Here is a 20,310-nt window from a genome sequence, read left to right as displayed (position 1 = left end):
CCACAGGCTATACATTTAAACACAAATGACTGAATTCCCAATTTTTTTTTCTTCTTTTTTTAAAAACCACTTTTGCAGATCACCTTCTTTACAATGTATGGGGCCCTATCTGATTAAAAGGCAATGAAATTTAAGAGAAAGTGTAGATATCTATTGTAGGCCAGTTAATCAGTGAAACTGAATCAATGTAACTAAATGCTGTGGTTGGAGGGAGTATTTATAAGGTGTAGATGTGCTGAGCAAAAGTAAGGAAAGAAAGAGAAAAAGTAAGGGTTGCATGGCCTTTTATTCACTACTTTGTCATGTGTGTGTGTTTAGTTAGCGTACAGCCCGAATTCCTCAAAAGTTGACATTCTGTGAACAATGCATGTAAAACAATGCAGTGATTTGCAAATCTCACAAGCCTTTATTCTAATCTAATTCAAATCACATAAAATGTTTACATGCGTTTATGCACCACTTTAAGGAAGCAAGAAATCATCAGATTCATTTTGATGGATTTGATGGAAGCAGCATCTCTCAAGATAGTTGGGTCAGAGCCATGTTTATAGTTCCACTGTGTAGCATCCCCTCTTCTTTAAACAAGAGAGGAGAACAATGTTAAATGACCTTTGGCCCAGAGATGATGGCAGTATTTCTGGAGCTTGTTCATTATGGGTTTGTCTTTGCATGGTAGAGCTTTAACCTGGAGTTGTGGGTGGCATGACATTTTTTTAACTGTTCCTGAGCCCATGCAGTGATTTCCATGACAGAATCATGCCTGTGTTTAATGTGGCCCCGCCCGAGGGCCCGAAGATCACAGACATCCAATATTGATTTTCAGCCTTGTCCCTTGCGCACAGAGATTTCTCCAGATGCTCAGAATCTTTTGATGACATTATCTGTGCCTCAGATGATACTATGTTCAAAGTCTTCACAATTGTGAAACACTATTCTGAAATTATTCCACAATTTGTAGCTGCAGTTTTCTGCTGATTGGTAAACGTCTGCCCATCTTTACTTCAGAGCAAGTCTGCCTCTTGAAGATGCTCTTGTTATGTCACCTGTTGCCAATTGATCTAATTGGTTGCAAAGCGATTCCCCAGCTAGATCAGCCCAGCTTTTTGTTATTCTCATGCTAACGTTTTTGTGATGTGTTGTTGCCAACAAATTTGAACAAACCTGATATTTTTCATTAAAAAAAATCAGAAAAATATTTAATTTGTATGTTCTATTGAGAATAAAATATGAGTTTATGAAATTTGCAGATCATTGCATTCTATTGTTTCTGTTTTATACAACATCCCAACTTTTTAGCAATTGTGGTTGTAAGTTCAAGTACCACAAAATATGCATTAGGCTAAAAAAAAAAAAAAAAGCAGTTTGCACTGGAAACCCTACAAGAGCTGAGACAAGTATCATAAATATTCATGATTTTAAGCAGTATTTTTTACAAATTTTACTACACCCTCAGTGTATTCATGGTAAAAGTAAAAAACTTGCAAGCTATGAGGACATACATTTTATTGGCTCCGTTATGCATCCCCATTGCATTCACTCCTTCTTCTCTCCATTTTTGGTGTCTTCTTGTTTGTTTGTTTTTATCTGTTTTAGCTTTTCTCATTCTCACTTTTGTCAGGAGGGAGTAATTGATTGTTTGCCCCTGTTTAAAAGAAGCCAGCATTAGCAAAAGCATCTCTTGGTCCCACAGACCAAGCTACTCTGCAGCACCATCAGTTCTCTGTCGTTTTGTGGATTTTTTATTTTTTCTTTCTGGATGGAAGCCTTGGTGGTCTTTTTCTTCTTCTTTCTTTCTTGTGCATTCACTATTTAATTAACTTAGGATGATAAGCCACTATAACCTATTGTGAGGCTGTCCAAACCTGCTGCCACATGTTTGTGTTTTTGGCCAGGCCTCTGACCTTTATTTATCTCCTGGTTCAGATTGGTTTATTTGTAGAAAGATTTGGTCTGCAGCAGTTGGGTCATTTATCATCAAATGCACAGTCTGAGAAAAAAAATGCCTTAGTCCAAATGAAAGAAACTTGAACTCAATATACAGAGGATGCAAGTTGTCATTTAAAATCAAACCAGCCACCCACTGTAGCTTTTCTACAGCTACATGGGGATTTGGGGTTCCTTTTGCAGCTCACCAATTAGCCTGTTAGACCACTGATTGAATGATATCAAGGAGAAGAACAAAACATGGCATGTTCTTTATCTGTTTAGACTATTTTCTTTCTGTGATCCAAACAGCTCTAACATTGAGCAGTGTTTGTTGCCCATATTGGCCTGTATTTGCCATATTGAGTTCAAACTTGGTTGTCTTTTTCTAGCCACCCGACCTTTGTTTAAAAATCCTGTATTACACATGCAAAGCAAATACAGAGAGGTAAAACCCTTCACAAAAGTAACCATTGTCATTTTCAATTTAAAACCTTACAAATTCAGAAGGTGTATTGACTTTCTAAACTACAGAAAATATAAAGGAAGGTGCAGGACTCTGACAGAAACATGTTAGCAAAAGTCTATACTTTAGCATCTTTGTAACACATTTCCATTTGTTAATAGAAAGTCAAAAGTCACAACGTCATTTCTGAAGCTTTTCGCCTTTTGAAAACACCAATTCTGCTCATATACACAAACCAGTAAACATACAGGGCAATGACACGAACTGGAGATTGTTCAAGTTGAGTCATAAGGCAGAAAGTGATGCATACAGCCTGCAGTTATTGCTGATTTCTGAACATAAAAACTAAAAAAATATTATTTAACAGAACTAATCTAAGTTTAAACATGAGCTGTCACATTTTTGGCATCGTGATCACAACTTTGGAAAACGCATCTATGCAAATTACACACTCATTACTCACATTAATGACCACTCATAGACACCTGCAGTATTACAGTTATACTTACTTTCAGCGTTATGTGATGCAGTAAATTGCCTGCCGCAAACTTTGGCGAACCATTTTTGCACTGTAGTAAACTCTAAAGTTAGAGGAGGTTTTTCAGCATTAGAGGCTCCATTTGATTATATATAAACATTACAGCCAAATATAACTACTGAAGTTCTAAGATCAGAAGAGGAAAGAGAAGTGAAATGGGAGGAAACTTGTGATTACATGCTAGATTCCCTCTGTTCTCACATCGTTATGACCCACTGAGAGATAAAGTGACTCAAAACAGGGGAAAAAAGAAGAGAGGCAATGTACGAAGTGGCTGGAGCGGTAAGCCAAAATCAGAAAAGCAAGATGAAAAGACAAAAGTACACAAGAACACTGTTTAAATGTGATGCCTTTCAGGCCACAGTGCACAAAGCCTTAAATCATGCTTCTCACAAGCCTTAACAGTAGGAAGGACCAACTCAGGGGCAAATAATGAAAAGGACAAGTTAATCTAATTCTTGTCATCTGTGTGTGTGTATGTGTGAGTAACAAGGAAAAGGGGAAGTGCCATTTCTGGTGGAGAGTTTAAGCTCCAAGGGGGAGATTAGGCAGTCACGCTGAGTTGATCTCATTGTCCAGGATAAGAGGATGAGCACCATGGCCCTCTGGAGATTTTTACCAACACTGCTACAGCTTTCAGAAATCAATAAAGGGAGCGAAGATGGTGTTTATACACTGATTGATTGTGTTGTATCATTTTCACTGTGTTCAGCATGGCTTACAACCACCAGCTGGTCCTTGAGAGCGGTTTAGTGGCCAATAGTTACAAGACGATGATAGCTGGTGTCTTTCAGTCTGCCACTGTGTGGCCTTTGATAATCTGATAAACTGAATAAAAATGAATTTGATTTAAAAAAAAAACAACTGCTGTACTTCAATATGTTACTTCCCCAGCTTTCACAAATTTCTTTAATCTTGTATCCTACACTTGTAGGTGTCTCAAAGGACAGTGTTAAAAGCTTTACAGAAACTGCGTTTATTTGTTGAAAAACAATTTAAGTTGTAAAGAGTTTGCTAAAATATGTAAATGGGATTTGCTGGATGGTTAGGTGAATAAATCTTTCATCTATACCCCATGTGTATTCTACTAAACCAGTTAGTTATAAGTGGAATATTGTAAGATAGGAATATTGTTTTGGATAAATACTTAAAAATCAATATGTTTCATCTTTTGCTTCTGATCTGAAAAACTGTACCTAGAAACAGTGTTGCTTTTGAAAGACAAATGTTAACATCAACAGGCTGTGTGCTGACAGTGGCGCATCTAACATTCGGTTGAGACAGGGTCGATCAGGGCAGTTTAATGCATTAACTTGTATTTGCTAATTGGCTCTAAAGACAATGTACAGGGTAATGGGTGTGTCGTTAGTTTGCCAAGTAAATTTAAAAAAAAAAGCAGAACCTGCTTTTGTCTTGAGTCACCTCTCATTCCTTTATAATTTGCTAGAAAATATTTCTCAGTAGAACCTTAAGAAAGCTTTCTTATTATTTATTTAAGTAGTCCTCGAGAATAATTGTCCAGGCTTATTGAAGAACATTCAAAGCTCTTCTTTGGATGAATAATGTCTTTTGTTCCATTTTAAGATGATCCCTCACTGCTTCAATATTTTTGAGGTCCGGACTCTGGGGAGGCCAATCCATGACTGGTAGTGCTCTATTGTGTGTTTCTATCCAGCTATGCTTTTACTGCATTTTCATGCTAAAAAATAAAACAGTAGCCAACAGATTATTTTGTAAATTCTTTCCAGATGGTATTGGATATTGAATCACAATCTTCCATCACTTTCTACAAGATTCCCAACACCAGTGGCTGAGATGCATTCCCAAATCACGGCAGAACCTCCATAAGACACGGACTGTTGTACCTCTATCCCGCTACCCTCCCCCTCCCACTGAGATAATTTCTGATCAGGCTTGGGTGAACAGTAGATTGACATTATCAACATCATCATCTTTTCATCTTGTTTTGTCTATAACTTGTCCAGCTTCCTCATGTTTCCTCATGTGTGCTAAAGACACACTGCACCAGCATGTTGCCAACTTCTTAGGAATTAACATATTGGTGCAGAAATATTATGCTATGCCGGTGAGGCTGGTTAATCTTTAAGCATTTTTTACGGATTTCACTAAATAAATGGACACATGGTTTTGAAACACGGTGCTGTTGACACAGTGTCTAAAGATTCAATTTCTTTGTTAAGTTGTCCATTATGTGCACACAGATCACTGTTTCATCCATAGGTCAGTGTTAAATAGCATAACAAACAAAAATATAATTTTTATAAAATTCAAAGGAAGCAAAATATACAGAAATGTCAGGTGGCTCAAGATCTTTTACACATATCACAAATGCACGAATTTTCATGGCCATCCATTCAGTGGATGTTGACATTTTTCTTTAGTTTTAACTGGTGAAACAAAATGGGAAATAAACTGTGCTATAAGTAATTAGAAGGACGTACTGCAGGAAAAGCAAATTAAAGATGTTTTTTCAGAAAAAAAATCAATAAAGGCTATGGCTCTAAAAAAAAACATATTTAGTTAATATTACAATTAGTTTGCAAAGGCATCAATATAAAGGAAGATTACGTTTAGATTTTAATGAAAGGGTTCAAAATATGTTTCCCTTTAAATGTAGGCACCATCATTGCTGTGTAATCAGGAGGTCAATGCAGACCTTTTCTCTTATTTATTTTTTTTTTGAAAAAATTCCACTTATTTGACATGGGTGGAATTTTAAACACTACAACACTGAATACCATCACTGGTGTCTTATTGTAATGCACCAACTTTCTGTCTGTCTGCTTATCCTCAAATTCCTCCTACATAATCCTGAGTTGAGCAACCAAATTTGACACAGGTACATCTTAGGCTCCTTAAGGTTCTCATCTGTGCCAGATCCTAGGTTGTCATCATGTTGCCTAGCAGCCTTCTTCAAATAGGCTCAAATTACCCATTTTTAGCATGTATGTGCCTATAAAACCTATAAGAGCATTGTATCAATTCATTTCACACCAATAACATTAAATTCATATCAACAAACTGTAATATAAAGACATATATTATTTATTATCATGCAGTCACATTGCCTGGTGACCACCTAACAGACTAAAATCACATTTATATAGTAGAGAAGGACATGGCTGTGGGTACGCACAAGTTTAAAAATGTTAATAAGGCTTTCTGGTTATTGGGTTCGTATTAAATTCTTAGAAGATGAGCTTGAGGGTTTTTTTGGGTTTTTTTACACTACGTTAATATTTTCAATTTTCCAAGACACGTCTCTGTTTCCCCGACTGCGTTTTTAGGGTCTGATTGCCTTTTGTTACAATATGGTGTAGAGTGGCCTTTTGATTGGCTGATGCGTGGAGCCACATCTGTTTCATTTCACACAACATTTGGGAAAAAAAATATATGAAGAAATGCAGCATAGAGAAGGAGAGAGTTGAGACAGCAAGGATGAGCTAGAGAGGGGGGAAAAAAGAGAGGATGAAAAGGAAGAACAGAGGTCAGTGAAGGAATAGGCATGTGAGGCAACAAAAGACCAAAACAGAGGGGGGTTATTTCAGAAAATATTGAAGAAGAGACGAACCAAAAAGGCAATTTTGGAGAGGGACTCCAATATTTCTCTTTCAGTTTTTCTTCCCCCGCCCAATCCACAGTCTGCAGTCCTACTGTGAGAGCAAACTAATCTGTACTGACAAGGACAGGGCTGACGTACGTGGAGTGTTTGATAGATCCTGAGGGAAATCTCCCACATACATAAATTGGTTATTCTACGTTTCATCTGCCTCTTGACATGGTTTCATTTTATGATCTCTTTCATTATCTGTCTGTCATATGCCAGTCTTTATCACTCTTTAAACTTGATGAGTTTAAGTGATACTAGATGAAACAGACATCACTGTATGGGAAGCCACTAGTTCCCCAGACACCATGAGTTTGGGAGTTTAGAGTGGATTTTCTGTGAGCTCCGTACATTTATTACTGGCTGTAACCTGGCTCAGTGAGCTGTCATCTTTTAAGAATGCTGGCCCTTTTTTAAGGCAATTAATAATGTCATTTCCAAATTTGAGCTATATTTTGACACTTAAACCCGGTTTACACTCCCTGTCCTTTCTAAATAACTCAGCAGTTCTCCAAACAGTGACCTACTGTTGCCTTTCAGTCTCTACTGAAGGCATGTTGTTGGCAAGTTAACATTTCAATAAGATAATCAGAGTGAAAAGGCAAATATTAGAAGTGAAACTCATTAGAGAGGAGCTTAAACCCCCCCTAGGAAGCACACACGCCATCAGCACACAAAAATTCTGGTATCTCCTCCACCAGATCCTGAGTTAATCCCAATAGTCTAATGACGCCCAAATACATCAGGCTAAATGACCTCATTACACACACATTTAGGTTAGCTCCAGGTGAACTAGTAGAGTCAGAGGTAGTCTCTACTATTAATATGCTACGGCCTTTATAGCTGTGTCACAGCAAGAAGCAGATGGAGCTCCTGTTGAAACCAGCTTTTATTCATTGGAGCTATTATCTGATTTCCCTTGAGGTCTTCAAACCAATTAGAATCAAAATGTATTTCAGTTTGAGAGACATCTAGACTCCGACACAGAGAACAGTCAGCCACACAGCTGGAGAGTAATTGAACTACAAATAATTAAAACAGCTGCAAAAGTAAATCGTTCATGTCAGTGCACCAGGACATTTAGAAAGCAGGGGGGGATACAGTTCTTAGCATGATAAGGACTGCATTAATGGAATAATACAGCATTGTTTGGCGCTCCACTTAATACCCTCTCCATCTGAAGAGCAAACATGAGCCTTGTGGCTCTTGTTTAGCTCACTATTGACGTTCATTTATCTAATCTGTGTCGGAAAAGAGAGATTAAAAATATTTGTTACATACACATTATTTCTCACTTGCAGCTGCCACTTCCTGGACTTTGTCACAGTCGGGCAACCAGCAAATTACAGGAAGTCACAGCACCCTACTGGCCGTTACCAAGAAATAGTTCCAGTACGTGACTCCTCATAAAATATGCCTCTGTCACGTTTTGTTTGGTTACACATTGTTCCCATTATGCCAAATTATTCATTTGATGTTGCTTTATATTGAATAATAAAACCTTGTCGCTGTAACATTTATCCACCTTGTGCCTGTGAGGTCCATGTGACCCAGCTAACACACTCCAGTAACCAGGAGAAACTAGCATTTAGTTTTCCATTTCCACACCACAAAGCCTTCATGACAGGCGCAGAGGACATTTCGAAAAATCTCCAGAAGGTATTTTCAAGAAATAAAGCTAGTGACTGAGTTGATTGAAGTGCCTTCTCTGAATTTAGACCTTACTTTAATTTATAACTGAAAATCTGACTACTAACAGAGAGAAATCCAAGCAAGATTCATGCAAGAATAGATGGACAGCTGGGGGGTTTTCATCCTACCCATCATCACATTTTTAAATTAACGCTGGTCTCACAAGTCAGGATTCAGTTATGGCCAAGACAACTGTGCCCACTGTTCTCCATACAATACCTCCATCTGGTCATTTTTTCCTGCTGCCAAAAGGTCTATCATGTCCATCTTGGAATGCATTTTCATGCAGATGTCCCGTTCTCTTGTTAGTATGACCCAGTAGACAAACACACAGGAAATCATGTGTGCTGGGTCACGAAAACAAGCGCCCTATTTACAGCACATCAAACAAACAAAACCAAGTTTGAAAGGAAATCTATCATTGAAATCTACACAAAAAGTGCCACAGCCATAGCAGAGCATATCTCCACACCAGCTGCAAAAGTCCTGCTTTCTTTTTGCTCACATAGTGAGTAAAAAAAATTATATATGCACATTTACCTGTGAGAAGGTGTTTTACATAACAATCTAATACATAAAGACACACACAATCTCTCCTTCTATTGCTGGACTCACTGTCAATTTGCGGTGTTGAAACAGATTCAGGTCTTTGATGTATCATTGTTGTCAGTGCTAACCAAATCACTGCTGTGCATGAAACGAACCCCCTCAGGTCTCCAGAAGAGACAGCAGACTTTTCTTTCACTGCTTTTTTTCCAAGACATATCCACAGAGGTTTTAAGAGTGAAAAGAGGAAAACATGACTGTATGGTTAACAGGGCTTTTGTGTTCCTTAGCTCCACTTTTATTTTCCTATTTATGAACAAAAGGAATTTCATTCTTGTCATTTTTTTTCCCAGTTATACTTTTTTTTTTTGACAGAGTCCTTTTGTTGCTACAAGGATGTGTTTGAAATGTATCTTACAGAATTGAAAGTGTGAGCTTCTTTTTTTTTCATCTAAGTGGATTCCTTTACCTTGTTCTGTTTGTGCTTTTACATCCAACAATAGGACTGACAAATGGAGATACCTCAAAAGCCTTCTCAAATTGACATGAGCGATTTTCTACCTCATTTTGCCACAACAAACCCACTATGATACCAGGGCATTGTCACTACTCGCTTTAATAGTGGCAGAGCCAGTTTTGTGATCCTTGTAGACATTTTGCTTTTATCTGAGCCCTTCTAACCCTGTTTCTGCTCTGTGTTTTTTTTTTTGTTTCTATCTCCGTGTCAACCTCTTGCTCTTATCCGCATGCACAACTCAGGGCAAGAGCAGTGATAGTTGCCAGTGAGTGTATGGGTGTATTAAATTGTATGGTAATCGCAGTGAGAAAAGGGCACACGGTGCAGTTATGTTTCTAATGAGACACAGAGAAGCGGCCTGACCTCTCCAGCTGGTGCGCTGCAGACATTCATCATCCCAAACACATGCTGGATGAAGGGGTGAGGGGGGAGAGAGAGAGAGCACTGCCCTCTATTGAGAGTAACACCACACTGCGGGTTAGCAAGAGGAATAAATTAAAGATGAAGAAGGGATGATGAGAAGAATATTAGGGGAAAAAACCCACCTTGTAGAACCAACACAAAGAGGAACAGGCTGGAGAAGCGGGGGTGTAGTTTTGTGTTCAGCACTGAAGCTCTGACTGCTTGCAGCTACATTGTAAAGCAAAACTGTCTGTTACCGATAATTGATTTGGCTGTAATTATACGCCATAAAGCGTAAATCACATAATCACTACAGTCACTACCGCTGAGCCCAGGATGCTGCCAGGCAGTAGAGGATACTGTGGCTTTGTAGCACTCCAAATTTTTGTCTCTGAAAGAAACTGAAAAGAAAAAGAGGTAATGGATGGGCTTGAATAAGCTCCAACAAATGACTGATACTCTGTCCGCAGACAGAAGTAAGGATTTTCAACAAATCTGTTAATACAGCTAACCAAATAGAACTAAAATCTACAGCATGGCGTTATGTGGGATGTTTGCGCTCATCAGTTCCTCTCTTTTGCTTTTGATGTTTCTACTTTAAAAGAGAAATCAAAGGGCAAAAAATGGTCAAGAAATTGCTTAAGTGTGCCCTTCATGAAAGCATGTTTTTTTTATTCATATAGTATCAACACAACTCATTTATTCTAATATAATATTTGGCAAATCGTTTGATTTTATTATTTTTTATTAATCCCTCATTTTAGATTTTAGAGTTTTTCCAGTGCAAGGGCGTAGATTTGGTTTTGCCATTGGTGGAGACGGATGATTCAGCCACCGAACCCTGCCCTGTTTCTTTTTTTTCCTTTTCGTCTTTGCTTCTTGATAAAAAAAAAAGGAGAAATGTACTTGCCAACATATGCTATTCTACATGCTTTTAAACCATTTAAAATCACAATTCATAGTTTTATATGTGAATTATATAATGTTAAGTTACTATTAAACAAATGACTGACTAAGTATTTTAGACTTTAGTTTACTTCAGCCATATTCCATATAAATCAGGTATCATACAAAAATAAAAATAGCTTCAAATACAGTCATGACAATAAAAGAATATGACTTTAAGGATTTAACAACATTACTTCAGTTGTACTACACCAACATGTCTGACACATTAGCACTAAGGGAACACTGAATGACCTGGTGGTTTTTGTCTATAAATCTACTCATCTAAGATTACCACAAAGTAACAGATCTCTTAGCTAAATTATGCAACATTTTAGGCACTATTGCTCCTATCAAATCAGTGAGCTGGGATGTTTTACTCTAAACATGAACTACTGTTACAGCAACAGACATGGACTACTGGTGCCCCACACAACAACTCAGTGTCCACTATGTGAAGGAGCCAAACACATGCCTGCTCCTCTCGTTAACTGAGATAGAAATGATGTGGGCTTCATAGATAATTGGCAAACCTTCTGGAGGAAACCTGGTCTTGTTAGGAGAGACGGCATCCATCCCACTTTGGATGGAGCAGCTCTCATTTCTAGAAATATCGACAAATTTATTAAACCCCTCAAAACATGACTATCCAGAGTTGGGACCAGGAAGCAGAGTTGCAGTCTTACACGCCTCTCTGCAGCTTCCCTCCTCCTGCTACCCCCCCAAAAACCCATCTCCATAGAGACTGTGTCTGCTTCCAAAAAGACAAAAAACAAACTAAAAACCAGCAACAAACAACTTAAACATTTACAAAGAAAGAACAATACAGTATCCACATCTGAACCAAAGAGTAAAACAGTGAAATGTGGATTATTAAATATTAGGTCTCTCTCCTCCAAGTCTCTGTTAGTACATGACTTAATAATTGATCAACAAATTGATTTACTCTGCCTTACAGAAACCTGGTTGCAGCAGGATGATTATGTTAGTTTAAATGAATCAACACCCCCGAGTCATTCTAACTACCAGAAATCTCGAAGCACAGGTCGAGGGGGCGGTTTGGCAGCAATTTTTCACACCAGTCTATTAATTAATGAAAGACCAAGACAGACTTTTAATTCATTTGAAAGCCTGATGCTTAACATTGTCCACCCCAGCTGTGAAACTCAGAAACCAGTCTTACTTGTTATCATCTATCGTCCACCTGGGCCTTACACAGAGTTTCTGTCTGATTTCTCAGACTTTATATCTAATTTAGTTCTGAGCTCAGATAAAATAATTATTGTGGGTGATTTTAACATCCGTGTTGATGCTAAAAATGACAGCCTCAACATGGCATTTAATCTGTTGTTAGACTCAATTGGTTTCTCTCAAAATGTAAAAGAACCCACCCACCACTTTAATCACACTCTAGATCTTGTTTTAACATATGGCATAGAAACTGAACATTTAACAGTGTTTCCTGAAAACCCTCTCCTGTCTGATCATTTCTTGATAACATTTACATTTACAATAATTGATTACGCAGCAGTGGAGAGTGGACTTTATCAAAGTAGATGTCTTTCTGAAAGCGCTGTAACTAAGTTTAAGAATATAATCCAGCCACTGTTATCATCGTCAATGCCCTGTACCAACACAGAGCAGAGCAGCTATCTGAACGCTACCCCAACAGAGGTCGATTATCTTGTTAATAATTTCACCTCCTCACTACGTACGACTCTGGATACTGTAGCTCCAGTGAAAACTAAGGTCTCTAATCAGAAGTACCTGACCCCGTGGTATAATTCTCAAACACGTACCCTAAAGCAGATGACTCGTAATCTGGAGAGGAAATGGCGTGTCACAAATTTAGAGGATCATCATTTAGCCTGGAGAAATAGTTTGTTGCTTTATAAGAAAGCCCTCCGCAAAGCCAGAACAGCTTACTACTCATCACTGATTGAAGAAAATAAGAACAACCCCAGGTTTCTCTTCAGCACTGTAGCCAGGCTGACAAAAAGTCAGAGCTCTTTTGAGCCAACCATCCCTTTAACGTTAACTAGTGATGACTTCATGAACTTCTTCACAAATAAAATTTTTATCATTAGAGAAAAAATTACCAATAATCATCCCACAGATGTAATATTATCTACAGCTACTCTTAGTTCCATTGATGTTAAGTTAGACTCTTTTTCTCCAATCGATCTTTCGGAGTTAACTTCAATAATTACTTCCTCCAAACCATCAACGTGTCTTTTAGACCCCATTCCTACAAAACTGCTCAAAGAAGTCCTGCCATTGATTAATTCTTCGATCTTATATATGATCAACCTATCTCTAATAATCGGCTATGTACCACAGGCCTTCAAGGTGGCTGCAGTTAAACCTTTACTCAAAAAGCCATCTCTAGACCCAGCAGTCTTAGCTAATTATAGGCCAATCTCCAACCTTCCTTTCATATCAAAAATCCTTGAAAGAGTAGTTGTCAAACAGCTAACAGATCATCTGCAGAGGAATGATTTATTTGAAGAGTTTCAGTCAGGTTTCAGAGCTCATCACAGCACAGAAACAGCTTTAGTGAAGGTTACAAATGATCTTCTTATGGCCTCTGACAGTGGACTCATCTCTGTGCTTGTCCTTCTTGACCTTAGTGCAGCATTCGATACTGTTGACCATAATATCCTGTTAGAGCGATTAGAACATGCTGTAGGTATTACAGGTATTGCACTGCAGTGGTTTGTATCATATCTATCTAATAGACTCCAATTTGTGCATGTAAATGGAGAGTCCTCTTCACACACTGAGGTTAATTATGGAGTTCCACAGGGTTCAGTGCTAGGACCAATTCTGTTTACATTATACATGCTTCCCCTAGGCAGCATCATTAGAAGACATAGCATACATTTTCACTGCTATGCAGATGACACCCAGCTCTATCTGTCCATAAAGCCAGATAACACACACCAATTAGTTAAACTGCAGGAATGTCTTAAAGACATAAAGACTTGGATGGCCACTAACTTTCTGCTTCTTAACTCAGATAAAACTGAGGTCATTGTACTCGGCGCTGAAAAGCTTAGAAATATGGTATCTAACCAGATTCTTACTCTGGATGGCATTACCTTGGCCTCCAGTAACACTGTGAGGAACCTTGGAGTCATTTTTGACCAGGATATGTCCTTCAACGCACATATTAAACAAATATGTAAGACTGCGTTCTTCCATTTGCGCAACATCTCTAAAATTAGAAATATCCTGTCTCAGAGTGATGCTGAAAAACTAGTTCATGCATTTATTACTTCCAGGCTGGACTACTGCAATTCATTATTATCAGGATGTCCAAAAAACTCACTGAAAAGCCTTCAGTTAATCCAAAATGCTGCAGCATTACAGCAGTACTGACAGGGACTAGAAAGAGAGAGCATATTTCTCCTGTTTTGGCTTCCCTTCATTGGCTTCCTGTTAAATCCAGAATTGAATTCAAAATCCTGCTCCTCACATACAAGGTCTTAAATAATCAGGCCCCATCTTATCTTAATGACCTTGTAGTACCATATTACCCTATTAGAGCACTTCGCTCCCGCTCTGCAGGCCTACTTGTTGTTCCTAGAGTATTTAAAAGTAGAATGGGAGGGAGAGCCTTCAGTTTTCAGGCCCCTCTTCTGTGGAACCAGCTTCCAGTTTGGATTCGGGAGACAGACACTATCTCTACTTTTAAGATTAGGCTTAAAACTTTCCTTTTTGCTAAAGCATATAGTTAGGGCTGGACCAGGTGACCCTGAATCCTCCCTTAGTTATGCTGCAATAGATGTAGGCTGCCGGGGGATTCCCATGATGCATTGGGTTTTTCCTTTCCAGTCACCTTTCTCCCTCACTATGTATTAATAGACCTCTCTGTATTGAATCATATCTGTTATTAATCTCTGTCTCTCTTCCACAGCATGTCTTTTATCCTGTCTTCCTTCTCTCACCCCAACCGGTCGCAGCAGATGGCCGCCCCTCCCTGAGCCTGGTTCTGCCGGAGGTTTCTTCCTGTTAAAAGGGAGTTTTTCCTTCCCACTGTCGCCAAAGTGCTTGCTCATAGGGGGTCATATGATTGTTGGGCTTTTCTCTGTATCTATGAAGCGCCTTGAGGCGACATTTGTTGTGATTTGGCGCTATATAAATAAAATTGAATTGAATTGAATTGAAACTGCCGGCATATTTGTTTTACATCTATACTGTCCAGTCTCTCCTGGTGGACATGGCAACACATTATTCATGGTTACATACAATTTTAGACTGATGTGGGCCAAAGCCTAAAACGATGTGCTGGGAGTTTGCTGTTCTCCCCGGTTCAGATATTTGAAGTTTGCACAGCTATATTCTCGCCTGAAATTTTTTTAAAAGTTTATTTAGCAACCCAGAAAGAGTAATAAGAGGGGCACTGAAATTCGGGATTGTCCGAGAAAAAACGGGAGGGTTGGCATGTATTGCCTTGCACAGCCTGTAACGTTATTATGATGGACACATTTTATGCGTTAACTTGGCTTTAAGTGACTTACAGGTTTCTTTGAAAAATACTTTCTTATATCCAGGTTCTTCCTTTTTGCTGCCATCCTCCTCTCCTCCTTGCAGGTCCTCGCAGCGCAGGCTTGCCGCTGCTAAAACTAAACAGAGCTCCCTGAAAGGCACAGCCAATCACATTGGCCATATTTGTCACATGAGGTAGGACTCCAGTAGAGAACGTAATTTAACTCTTTCTGCACCGCTGGGTGAATGAGACGTTGACAGATTGTTTTGTTTTTTTATTATTATTTCTATCGGTTTTGTTTTTCTTTACTCGAAGAGATCAAATTATTGGTGGAGACAATTCAATAATCGCTGGATATTGGTGGGGACATGTCCCTTCCGTCCATGCCAAATCTACGCCCTTGTTCCAGTGGCACAGATCCAACCTCAAATATGCTGATTGAACTGTTTAGAATTTTAACACAGATAGTAATGAAAGTAGAAAGATGTGATAGAGATGGGGTAAATAATTCAAGGAGAATGTATTTCCTTCCCCCCATCTTTTGTACAAAGCGGGGTACATTGGCCTTACTTTACACTGAATACATTACAAAATTGAATGACAATATTTTCCAACTGTTCTCAAATCCTATTCTGTGGAAGACCAAAACAGATGAGTGTTAGTTCATCTTTCCAACTTGCCACAATTTGCAAAGGAGCAGCACTGAGATCAAATATGTGAGTTAATAACTAAATCGCATAAATCTGAGTTTTTTTCTACACTACTTTTAATGGAAAAACTGGGTATTTCTGATGAGTTGTGGATTGTTTCAGAACCCTGTTACATTTTATTATTTATGCACACTTGGTTTAAACGTTTCATTTTATCAGTTCTTTACTTAACATTAGAATTTGTTTGCCATAGAGACTTTGAACCAATATAATGATAAAGCTAGTACACAGCTAGTATGCACGTCTTACCAAAATAACTTAAGGATTTAAAAGGCCTTCATGCATTTAACAGGGATTCTTTCTGCCTGGCTTACCAAAAAATGTGAAAGTGATGGATATATTTAACTGATGCTGCCACAAAAAGAATGCTATCAGACTCCACAAGAGGTTGCCATTTTGCATCAACAGAGAGTCACACATGATTTAGTTAGTTGGGTGTCTTTTTGCTTTGCTTGGGCCATTTACCCAGCTCTGTCAAGTGCAAAACTTGGTTTGTGATTGTTGCATCTTGCACAGAAACTTCTACAAATATCCATTTTTCTGCCATCTGCATCCTGATTATTTATTTCAAAAAGCAAAACGCTTTTATTCTGTATTCGGACAAAACAGCCCAGCATGGCAGGCATTGTGCACAATCCATCTTTTGTGTCTAACCCTGTCCCATGTTATTGCTATTAATACATTTCAGGGCCACTTGTTGTAGGATCTTTGCCATCAAAGCTGCTCTCTAGCTAGGTTGAACACTACTGAGAGAGTGGGGATAGTATACTATTAGCAGATCTTACCTACGTTTGCTTTCAAATTTACCAGCATTTCCCATGATCTTGTGCATCACAACAGACACTTCATAAATTGCATACTGCTTTCAAACAGACCAAATTGCAGCTATCCACCGATCCGTAGAGTGGAGCCTATTCAAGCTGATACTGGACAAAAGAAGGGTTACACAATAGACAGGTCGCCAATCAATGACAAGATTAACAAAGCATTCAGTTCTTATCCATTCTCCTTCAGTTGATATGTATTTTTATTGTGCAATTTCAAAACAACTTTATACGAGTTTAGAAGCCTGTAAACTTCTGTAAACTTCTGTAAAGGCGAGTAGAAATAGGGAGGGGGGCAGCAGACAGTAAAAGGCCTGAGGGCAGATTCGAACCCAGGTCTCTGCAGTAGCCTTACAGCATATGGATTAACCTGGTGAACCATACTGGCACCAAAGTGTGGCACATTTTTGATACATTTTTCTCTTTGATTTTCAAAACCTGTATTTAAATGGGTGTACAAAATAGAGTAATGCAGCAAAAAAGTATTTGTCTTATTTGTTTGTTTGTTTGTTTGTTTTAAATTGGGGATAAAAGAAGGGAAGGCAGATCCTTTGTGTAAAAATCTCACGACTTTTAACTTTGTGAATGTTAGTACAGTACAAAGAACCACCGCTACCTTTGGCACAATGCTACTCACCTGTAAAATTCTGCTTTGTTCAAACGGAACTGCACCTTAATATTTCTCATTGTGGGGTCAGATTCACAGCAGTGCTCCTCTGTGATCATCCCGAGCCAAAGCTTCTCAATGGTTATTTGAAAGCATGTTTTTGTATAATTCAGAATATTACCCACTGAAACTGAGAGGCTTTTCTGCCTGACCTAGAATTGCTATTTAAGCAGTTTTAATCCACACTGATTTCAGTTTTCAAAACTGTCCTCCCTTGCATTTCTTTCTTTTTATTTTTTTTTAAACCGGAGTGGATCCTTAAATCTGCACTTTGAAATGGGGTAGTGTCTGAACTGTGAACATAAGGGAGAGTTGGGGGATATTTAACTGCAGACTTGGCCAAAATATGTTCAAGAAAAACCTTGGATCTTATCCCTCAAAACCTCCCTCCTGAACCTCAGTTTGGACTCTATCCAGCCTTGTATTGATTGCGACACAGAAAAAGCAAGCCTACTCTTTAGGCTAGAGATATAATTAGGATAGTAGTCATTATAAACAGATGCAATGCTAACAATATCTTGAATTTTCATGCTTATTATCTTCTTTTTTTAAAAATTATAGGAAGCATCTGAGTTGTTTTTAGCTTTTGTTGTCGCTGTGATTTAAAGTAGCAGACTCTCACAACCTCAGCACTTACCTCTGTGAGTCACTTCCAGACTTCCAATCTGGTAAACTGTATTATTCAAGACAGTGCGTACTCTGTATATCAGTCTCAGGTTGTTCAGAAAATGGTGCGGCATTGATTTTTAGCTGCGACAAAGAGAGGTGAAAGGCAGCAGCTTGATCAAGGCAAGCATTCAGCAAATCAAATAAGTTTGATGGGTGTTCTTTGACATTCATTGTTTTTCTGCTTTGTTTGCATCTCCATTGGATGCTGGAAAATAATTTGCATGGCCCTGGCAATCTGCAAGACAGACTTCATATTGCAACGATTTATTTATTTATTTTTTGCACACATCGTGGTTCATGGAATTTTAATGGTTTAATGGTACCATCAAAGTGTTTGTGTACCATAACTTTTTAAATAGGTGATTAAAATGTAAAGTGTAATTCTTCTTTTTTGGTAGTTTTCCCTGAATGGGCTGACCGATGTTTTATTTCCGCTCCTGTTAATCCTTCCATCATTCCTGTGTGTTCACATTATTTCTAGTTCTTGTGTTTGCTTCTTTTTTCCTTGCTTTACCTTATTTTCCCTGCTACCTTCTTATCCCTTTTGACTCCAACCTTTTATTTAACCTTTTATCAAAATCCACTCCTGACATACAAATTTTTATCCTCTCTCTGCAGAATGGAGGCAGTGGGCTACCAGCGAGTGCTACAAGTAGACTTGGAGGTAAATGGGCTGATGGTAACTCAGGGGAGCAGGGAGGTGGCATGGCAGGTCGAGTATCCGCTCACGCGCACCCTGACCAGTGAAGTGCAGACTCTCATCCGTCTGGCACCGCAGGACCTGGGTGGCATCGTCCCACTGGCCATGGTGAGGAGTGACTGGTTGGAAATTGGAAGCATGTGTGCGTAAGGGAATATGTGTCGTAAGTTCAGCGTTAGGCTAACTTAAAATAACCCATCAACACTACATGTATTTGTTTTTTGAGTGTGTCATCACAGAAAGTTAGAGCCACAGTAAGTTTTCAAAGTTGTTACTTCCTTTTTTTTTTTTTTTTTTTTTTTTTTTTGCCTGTCCCGTTTGGCTCTTTTGCCATCAGAATTATTGTCTAAAGGCGAAGAAAGATGCCCAACGGATTTTCTTTACCAAATTGACCATCCCAGCTTTGCCGTAATGGTCCATTTGATTCACCTTTTATTCTTTATTTTATTTTCACTTGCTGAATACGGGACAGACTTGACTGGGGGAAAGAAAAGGGAGAAAGAAAGAGGGAAAGAAAAACAGTTGAGAAGAGGGACGGGGGAGAAGGGCAAAAAACAAAAAACAGAATAAGCAAAAAAAAAAAAAAAATACATGTATCGATCACCTGGATCACCTGTTGAGAAAGAAAAAAGAAAACAAGCAGAAGAAAACGAGAGTAATACAATAAACAACATCACAATGATATATGGGAATATGACAGTAAATACTAAATATTAAACATTATTGTGCAGCACGTAAGATCGACAGCACAGTGTGCATTGAGGTAGGAGCCAAAAAGGGTGTAGTTTGTGTGTGTGATCACCCGTGTGTACACCTGTGAGCATGGACGCGCTTGTTTTCTTAAAAGGTTCCCTCATGTAATGATCTGCTAGAGGGTGTGGGGGGCCACTGCCCCGTCCTCCAGGGCATGAAGCAGGTATGGAGGAGATCAAAACTCCAGACATCCAGAGGCCCCCAGAACACAAGAGACCAAGGAAGACCAACAGAGGGGCAGCCGTGCCACTGTCCCAGAAAGAGCTGAGGAGAGTCCCAGATGAGGGGTCACCCAGCAGCCACGGAGCAGAAGCCAGGGGGGGTTGCAGCGACGTGCCCGTGAGCTCCGCCGGCAGCCAGCTGTGCCTGAGTGACCGAGCCCCAGGCCGAGAGGCCGGGGGCACCCCACCTCCGAAGTGGCCCAAGCGAGCCCCAGGCTCCAGGCCCCGATAAGCAGCCGCCAAGGAGTGAGCCGGTGTGTACCCGGACGCCCACCCCCGGACACAAAGAACCACCAACGCACCGATGTCTGAGGGAGTCCGCCCCCGGCAGGGGAAGTGGTGGGGGGAGATAGGCCTCCAAACCTTGGAGGGCCTGAGCTGTCCTCAGAGAGGTGGCGTCTGATACCCAACCTGACATATGGACACAGACATACAGGCACACACAGATACAAACATCCATTCCCACCCTCATGCTCTCATATGCACTTACCCCACACTTAACCAACGTGGAGACAGACATAAAGAGACGCTGTACACACAATCACACTCCCCAAGCGTACTCTACAAACCGGGTCTAGGTACCCTTGCCCCTGGAGGGGGGAACTGCACCCAGACCC

At 39.4% G+C, this 20,310-nt stretch overlaps 1 protein-coding gene across 1 annotated transcript in view; it reads left to right on the top strand.

The window, feature by feature from the left end:
* LOC102779832 (transmembrane protein 132C) overlaps nt 1–20,310 on the top strand; it is a 189,098-nt gene that overhangs the window by 132,579 nt on the left and 36,209 nt on the right. The window contains exon 5 of the mRNA XM_087843628.1: nt 18,638–18,827. Coding sequence (XP_087699754.1) covers nt 18,638–18,827 — 190 coding nt within the window. The remainder of the gene's footprint in view (nt 1–18,637; nt 18,828–20,310) is intronic.

Source organism: Neolamprologus brichardi, chromosome 7, assembly GCF_056152115.1.
Source record: "Neolamprologus brichardi isolate AB-2024 chromosome 7, ASM5615211v1, whole genome shotgun sequence".
Classification (NCBI taxonomy): Eukaryota; Metazoa; Chordata; class Actinopteri; order Cichliformes; family Cichlidae; genus Neolamprologus; species Neolamprologus brichardi.
Note: the sequence above shows the minus strand (reverse complement) of the source record. Positions and strands in the feature narration are given on the sequence as shown.